Source organism: Fulmarus glacialis, unplaced genomic scaffold, assembly GCF_000690835.1.
Source record: "Fulmarus glacialis isolate BGI_N327 unplaced genomic scaffold, ASM69083v1 scaffold8352, whole genome shotgun sequence".
Lineage (NCBI taxonomy): Eukaryota > Metazoa > Chordata > Aves > Procellariiformes > Procellariidae > Fulmarus > Fulmarus glacialis.
This window is the reverse complement of record NW_009197123.1, coordinates 45,983-54,166: the sequence shown is the minus strand read 5'-3', so window position 1 is coordinate 54,166 and position 8,184 is coordinate 45,983. Positions and strand designations below refer to the sequence as shown.

The 8,184-nt window shown below is 40.0% G+C and overlaps 1 protein-coding gene across 1 annotated transcript in view; it reads right to left on the bottom strand.

The window, feature by feature from the left end:
- Positions 1 to 5,230: 5,230 nt before the first annotated feature.
- The window catches only part of NRP1 (neuropilin 1), a gene marked incomplete at its 5' end in the record, with an annotated part of 32,375 nt that continues 29,421 nt past the window's right edge, over positions 5,231 to 8,184 (bottom strand). Inside the window, one exon of the mRNA XM_009572421.1 lies at positions 5,231 to 7,224. Coding sequence (XP_009570716.1) covers positions 6,938 to 7,224 — 287 coding nt within the window. The remainder of the gene's footprint in view (positions 7,225 to 8,184) is intronic.

Here is an 8,184-nt window from a genome sequence, read left to right as displayed (position 1 = left end):
ATTGTGAAGGGTTTTTTTGCGAGGGAAAAATGAAGGAACTGAACATGGGAGTTTTCTGATAATTCCCTTTGCAGCTCATGTCACCTGAAATACTTGTTTCCTCAGGCAAGCCCTTCATCCTCCAGCCTCTGATTGTTCAACCCCTCAGTCTTTGTCATGGCAACACCTGAGAAACCCTGCCAAACCTCCTCCCTACCTTCTCCCCTGGAGAGCCCTTTCTCCCGCCTGACCTCTCTGGTTCCAATGGTGCTCCAGTAAGACTGTAATTCCTTTTTCAATCCGACCCACCTCCCCCATTATGGAAACACAACTGTCTGTAATAAACCACAGTGCACAGTGATGCTGCACAATGACAGGGACATGAATCAAATGTCTGAGAGATGAACAAAAACAATGTAAATTTAAATAAGAGAATATGATTATTGAAGGTGGAATTAGGTTTGGACACATGATAAGACTCCATCCATCTGTGAAAAATGCCAGAAGATTTTTTAATGAGATTTTCAGTTATAAACATTGAGACACCATCAGTCCTGGGGTGATAAGATTAGAGTTTGATTGTGTGTAGCTACGAGAATAGAAGTGTATATAGAGAACTGACCTACTGTAGAAAAGCAATTAGGGTCTACAGAGGGACTAATCGGCAAATAAAACAGCTATACAAACTATCCCATGGCAAAAAAAATTAGATACACCCGGTTATAATTTAACAAACACTTGTAGATAAAATTGTGGTTATGGGTGACTTGAGGCATAAAGTGGTATAAAAGAAGAAATTAAAGTTCTAATAAATTAGCGTTGCTTGAACCAATATGCTGTTAGGCATAATGCATTGCAAAGGATAGGACAATTAAGGAATGGGAAGGGAATTACTTCTGGGATCTAACGTCCAGGTGCCATGATCTGAAAATCAAAACCAACTTTGACGTTTGACTTTGGGAAAGTGGGTTAGGAGAATTGACTTAGGAATGGACAAATTGTACATAAGAAAAGAGTTACGAGCGTAAATTTTAGAGCTATACTAACATGCACCTGCTAAGTCCTCTGTCCTGGTTTCGGCTGGGATGGAGTTGATTTTCTTCCTATTAACTGGTATAGTGCTGTGTTTTGGATGTAGTATGAGAATAGTGTTGATAACACACTGATGTTGTAGTTGTTGCTAAATAATGTTTACACTAGTCAAGGACTTTTCATCTTCCCGTGCCCTGCCAGGTGCGTGGGGGGTTGGGAGGGAGTGTGGCCGGGATGGCTGGCCCAGCTGGCCAATGGCTATTCCATACTATATGATGTCATGCTCAGCATATAAGGCTGGGCGAAGAAGAAGGAGAGGGGGACGTTTGGAGTGATGGCGCTTGTCTTCCCAAGTAACCGTTACGCGTGATGGAGCCCTCCGGGTGTGGGTGAACCCCCTGCCTGCCGATGGGAAGGAGTGAATGAATTCCTTGGTTTGCTTTGCTTGCGCACGCAGCTTTTGCTTTCTCTATTAAACTGTCTTTATCTCAACCCACGAGTTTTCTCACTTTTACCCTTCTGATTCTCTCCCCCATCCCACCCGGGGGGGGCGTGAGCGAGCAGCTGAGTGGGGCTCAATGGCCGGCTGGGGTTAAACCATGACATCCTCTTATGCCTCATAAAAGGTAGTTTATGAGGAATGAGGAGCCTTCATCTCCACTGGGACTGGCAGCTTCGGTCCAGCAGGCAGGTTTGTACAGGTGGGCACTGCTGTCGTTTCCATGATGGCAGTGGGCCTTACCCAACCATTCGTCAGCTGTGCTGCCCCTGCCTCTCCTGTACATCTGCCTTTTGCTGTGTAATTTTATTTTACGTCCTGCCAAAAGGTGAGGAAATTGGACTGGGCCCTGCACTGTGGCTATGTGGCTGCTGGCTCAGGGCTGGTACGTTTGATTGGTGAAATAATAATAGGATTTGCTTGTCTCTGCCTGCCAAAGACCCTTTTTACAGACTGTGACCCTAATATTTGAGCCTCAGAGTCATGCACGCCTGGCACTGGTTGTCTGTAGCTGACCCATCTGTTATTTCCATCTGCTCTTCTTTTTCTTTCAATTTACAAGTTATGTTCTGAAATTTAATTCAGATGCCACTGCACCATTTTTGTCTTTCCTTTATGCAGCCTATTTAGTGTGGAAAACTGAAGGTTTAGTACTAAGTATTTGTTAGTTTCTTGGCTAATTAATTTCCCCTAAATGAAAGAAAGAGAATTTTCTTAACTTAAAATACTTGTCTCTCTTTTCTGGACTTCATCCTCAATGTATTCACTTTATAGATTTCTTTTTTTCACTAATGAATTCCATTGCCATTTATTTTCCATCAAAGTGCCCCGTGGCTGGTTATCACAGAAGCAAACAGAGTGCAATGAAGTACATTTCTAAGGAATTTGGATTTAGTGATTATATGGACAACAGCCTTCACAACTGTCTTTTGAGAGCAGTCCCTATTCTGACTACAAAGCCAAGTTTTGCTCAGGCGCATTGCTGCAGTTCCATCTCATGTTTTAAACAGGTACTCACAACAACGCTCTCTTGAAGAGGAAAGATTTGATACTTTCTCTTCAGTGTAACAATCATCAAATACGTGGTAATAAGTACAATATTTTTCCCAGAAGTAGTAAAGTAGCTGAAGCAAAATATTTGTTCGTGAGCACTCAACCTAGTAACATACTGACGGTATGTGCATTGTTTATATGTGCAACGTAAAGAAAGGATTTCACAAACTTTAATGTGCAGACTGCTCAGTATTAAAAAGAAACAAATAGGTAAGTATTGCATAAAACAGGAAATGTGCAATCTAAAGCTTCTGGTCTGGATGCAAATTTCTTGAAGGTCTCCCTACCTGTGCTCGTATGTTCCATAGATGAGTTCAGTACCCAACTGAATGCTGAATCAGGCTCAATGGGTTGCTCTTGCAGCATTTGCTCCCATCAGCAACTTCTGCTCTGCATTGGGAGATTTGGCCATGGTCGGGTAAGTCCTGATGACCTCAGTGGAAATTTGCAGGGAGCTCATCAATACAAACCTTACTACTGGAGCAGAGACTTAGTGGAGCAACTTGTCAAAAATGGACATGACTCCCTGGTAAAACTCACTCCCCTAAGAGCAAGAGGGGCGTGTATGACTTATGTAGGGTGTGCGGCTTGGGCTTCCCATGGCAGCGAGGTGAATTTCAACCTGCGAGCAATGGTCGCAGATTTGTCCTCTTAAATCGCTGCTGTTTGGCTAAAAGTTAGGTATGTAGTGGGAGTGTCTTCCAGCAGGGAGAGAGAATTGGGCAGGCAGAGGGTGAATCCCACCATCCCACCAAGGTGTCTGCTTGTTGGAGTTGCCTACCAACAAATGTAACCATGATTAAAACATTGTGCTTGTTGCAAGATGCTAAATAAAACCAGCCATTTAATAAAACCAATCCATTTTAGTATAATAAAATACATCAGGTATGGGATATTTTATGAAAATGTTTAATTCAACTGTTTCTTTGGAATGTAGTAGTCATAGTTTGGAAATTTAAGTTACAGTTCAGTTCTATGTGATTTTTTTTATATGCTACTCAGTGTCTGAGAATACAAATGTCATTTAAAGTTAAGGCTTCGCTGTTCATTTTGAAACAACAATTTACAAGTGTCATATTGTCATAGAAAATAAAAATTTCTGTAAAAAAAATTTGCACAAAGTTTTATGATGGTACAAAACATGAAGCAATAATATACCAGTAAAATGAAATCATTTTACTACAGAAGATTTTTATAGTTTTTCAATAAAGAAAAAAATATGTTATTTTACACTTTAAAAATTATGAAACAATCTAAAACAATATAAACTGAACATTTTGTAACACTGCCTTTACAAATTAATAACTTTATAAACATATAATTTTTTTAAATATATTTATCAGTGCAAGATACTTTTCAATGTAAAGTTGCAGTATCATTTTTCCTTTATTGAAGGGCAACTTTCATTCTATTACTTTCAGAGAAATCAAACCTTCAGTGCTAGATCCTCATTATCATAGTAAGGTCTGAAGTCCACAAAGGAGATATATTTCTTTTTACGTTCACTATTCTCAGTATGTTAAAAGAAGAAAAAAGCCACAAACTATCAGCTTTACTGTTCAAATAGATCAAGACCAAGAGCTGGTCCAGAATCTATTGAAAAACCATGGGAATATTTCAAAGGGTTTTGGGCTTGGGCTCCCCAATGGGATTTTCTCTTCAAGGCAATATATGCATGTAACTCTCAGTCAGGTTAGTGGACTAGAAGTTTTTTCAGCTAGGGAGAACAGACCCTAACACCTGAATCACAAGGTGGTAGTGTGCTGAAAATAGTTTTGAAAAATCCATTTTTTCTTTGGGTTAATTAATGAGCTGCTGCGATACTATGATGGTCAAATTACACTGCTGGATACAAATGAAAATTCTGCCTCTGCCAAAATGGGTTTGTCACTTGGGACATTTCCTGGACTAACTTTTATGCCTAACTTTCAGGCCTTAGGTGCTCTATCTTACCTTCTGAAAGACCCAGGGTCTAGAGCCTGAGGAGCTAACTCTTCCAATTTAGGCATCTAAATGGGAGTTTGAATATTCACTATAGTCTCTGCCTTTAGGACTCCTTTGAAGTAGCAGCTGTCCACTGTTTTTTCTATTGGGTCTTCCTTTAAAATATTTTCAATTTCCAAACTCATATTTTTACCTCCAGTCTCCCTCCCTTTTCTTCAATTTCTGGGTTACTGGTGGATTTTCTACAGGTTTTTGTGTTTTATGCTTTGTATTGATGAAATGATGTGCTTCAAAACATTTAATTGATAAATAGGGATGGATTCTGTTGCTGTAGTAATTCAAGGCTGAATTAGCCCTTCTTCAGTCCTAATCCTGGACAGGATACTTCATTGCTCTACTACAAAAGCAATTTTGGAAAAGACTAACTCAGAAAGTCACAATCACTTCCCTGACTCTGCTCAGGGAATTCAGTGAGGAAAAATATGAATTCAGCACTTTGCAGGATGTTCCTCTCCCCATGTTGGCACTGGTTTTACCTGCTGGCTGGTAGATACCCAGGGGAAGGTTGAAGCTGCCCTCTTCCGCTGCCTCCCCAGTTATGGCTGTGCTGTGTGCGGGTCACCGCAGAAAACCCAGGGGCTCCCCTTGCACCTGCAGGAGGGGAATGATCCCTCTGTTCCCTCGCCTCCTTCTACGCACCCCTGAGGGCAACAAAATCTTGTTTCTTTTTACCCTGTTGAACCAGCTGCATAGGCTGTTGAATATTATTTGTCCAATAATATTTGTCCTAAAATATTAAAAAATTGCCACATAGTTGTCGAACACATTTTTCCAACAGCTTACGCTACTCAGCTCACTGAACCTGTCACTATCTGCACTTCTGGTCAAACAGAAACCTCCCGGTATGAAATGCCAATTGGATATAACAGGATGGTAAGAACATACCTTACATACACTGTGGGATTTTATTCTGCCCTCAGTACCCATGCGTAAGCCCAATTAGCATTGATTAGCATGAAAATACACGTTTACCAAGAGAACAGAACTCTGGGTTCAGGTAGGGGCAGGAGGAGGAAAGTTTCTCATTTTAAAGGCAATCTTTTCAGTAAGCAAATTATTTTCCCTAGTGTAATTAACAGGCAAGCTGTTCAGAAAAAAAGACATGTTTCTTGACTTCAGGAAAAAAGATACTGTCACTTTATGCTGTTAAGAAGAAACCCAAAGTTCGACTTTGGAGGGTAAAGTTAAGAATTTTCCCTTATTTTTTAACACAAACTCTAATAAAATCCTTTGCCATTACCACCAAGTTAAAGCTGCAGTTTTCTTTCCTTGGCAATGGCAAATGCTTATGCAATCTACTCAGAGAGAGAAAGAGAGAGGGGAAGAGAAGAGAAAAGGGAGAGAGATTTTACATTTGAAAATACATTCTATATGAAAGAGCAATAAAAGGGGATATTGCAGCTTTATACAAAAGGGTCAAGAGACATGAAGTTGAAATACAGAAAGCAGAACAATCGAGCCAGGTTGTCAAATCTGATTAGCCCTTGCCTTGCTGAGGCTACTTTCTTACCCTAAAATATACTTTTCTTTTAGTCAGTGAGCCATCAGAATATGATTAAAGACAAGGGCATAATTGCAGAGAAGCAGAGCTGTAGTTAACACAATGAGAAGCAGTACAAACAAAAAGGCACTTGAGAGGACATACACTAGCCAGTGCCAAGGACTTTTTTGTTTAGTTTTTAGGCAGTACACTCGGTTACCAGTTGTGTCTGATGATGGCACATACTCTTTTATGGAGTTCACAAGCACAAAATTTAGTACAACACTGAAAAACATCAATAAAATTTGACTGTATTGCTTTGTAAACAGAGCTGACACACTATATCAGTACTGATGCAGCAGTACTTTCAAAAACATCCTAACCCTTCTTTGCCTATGCACAACACGAGCAATTATACACAAATACAGGTGCAGGAGTCCACTAAATTGCTGTTACGCCAATATTTTCTGGGCACTGAGCTACAGACAGCATGTCCATCCAAAGGACCCCACTGAATACATTTTGTGACAGCATCTCGGATTTTACACAGTAAAAACAAAATTATCCATTAACGGAAAACAAAAGAGAGGGAGAGAAAGAAAGACAAAATGAACTATAAGTCAATCATACTTGGTCTCAACACCAGCATTTGATTATTTCAAATAAAACCAACAGAAAAAGCAGACTGTACATGATTCAGATTGTTAACACAGATTGTTGTCCATGTTTATCAGTTACACACTCATTGAAGCTCCTGAGAAAAGCTTGGCTCAGTGTCATCAATGCACTTTTCAGCCTGTACAGTAAAAGAAGATCAACAGTTCCCCAGCACAACCGAGCTATGTCCTTCCATCCCGATTCTCTGAAACTTCTCCAGTCGCTTTATGCCTTCATGCTTCCGAGTATGAATTCTGTGTGTTTAGTTTATCTTTTTTCAGTTTTACACCATCGACCAGTTCAAAATTGTAGTTCTCCAGTGCAGACAAGTTCCTCTCTGACATCCCATTGTGCCAACAGGCACAGTACAGGACAACTCCACAGATGGCTCCTAAAAGCACCCCGAGTGCACTCATGGCTATGATGGTAATAAGGATTGGATCTAGGGTCTTCAGGACGTTGCCTGGTTTCCTGGAGATATCATCGTAGTCCTCGCCTGTATGGTATGGAGGTGTAAACCCTGAAATGGAGTAAAGAATTGCAAAATTTTCAGAACTGATTCTAGGTAGAACTTTGGTTGATGAGTTGGAAATTTGGAGAAAGGACATCAAGTTTCTGACATAAATTGCTACATAATTTGAAAACCTAGCTTCTTGGAGGTAGTCATAAATCGCTGAAAACTATAATGCAGCCCAAATAGTTGTTCATTTTTTTCATACTGTTCTCCAGTCCCTCAATCTGCTGCATGTTAGTAGGGGTCTGATTCTGCCTTGGATTAAGCGGGAGTCTTGGGAATGAATAACCAGACCTTTTGATTACATTTTGCAAGCTTGCAGTATTTAGCTCAAAAATGTTAATTAAATCTTGTTCAGCTCAGTGTGAATGTTTGTAGGCTTAGACATTGGTTGGGAATCTCCAGCCGTTTTGCGTCCATCTCCACTTCACTGACTTCAGGATTGGACCTTGAAATGGCAATAGTGACAGCACTGACACAGAAGAGCCCCCTTGTGTAAAACATTCACAGGGTATCATAATGTTTTCCCTCAACCCTTTCAGTTTATGAAAGAGATCCAATAAGCCTGCAAACCCTGCTAATTGTTGCAGGAAAAGCCAAAAAGTCTTTTTGGACAAACCCTGCTTTCACTGAAATCAATGATAGCAATACCATTTGATTGTAACAGAAAAAAATTAAGCTCATTGCCTGAAAAATACAAGTATATTTTATTATTGGGACAATATGACAATTATGATCCATTTAATGATCCATTTACAGCTATCATCATTGAAAATGATAATGCTTTGGTAGACTGGTCATAAAATGACATTTTCAGCCAGGTCTGAGAAACAATTAGCCTGAAGAGTTTTGAGCCTAATTACCTAGACACTGCGTGAGTCATAAATTGTAAGATATAATGACAGATGTTTCTTCAGCTGTGGACAAGCCTTCTAGATAACAAAATATTAAGGGGCTATAGTGTGC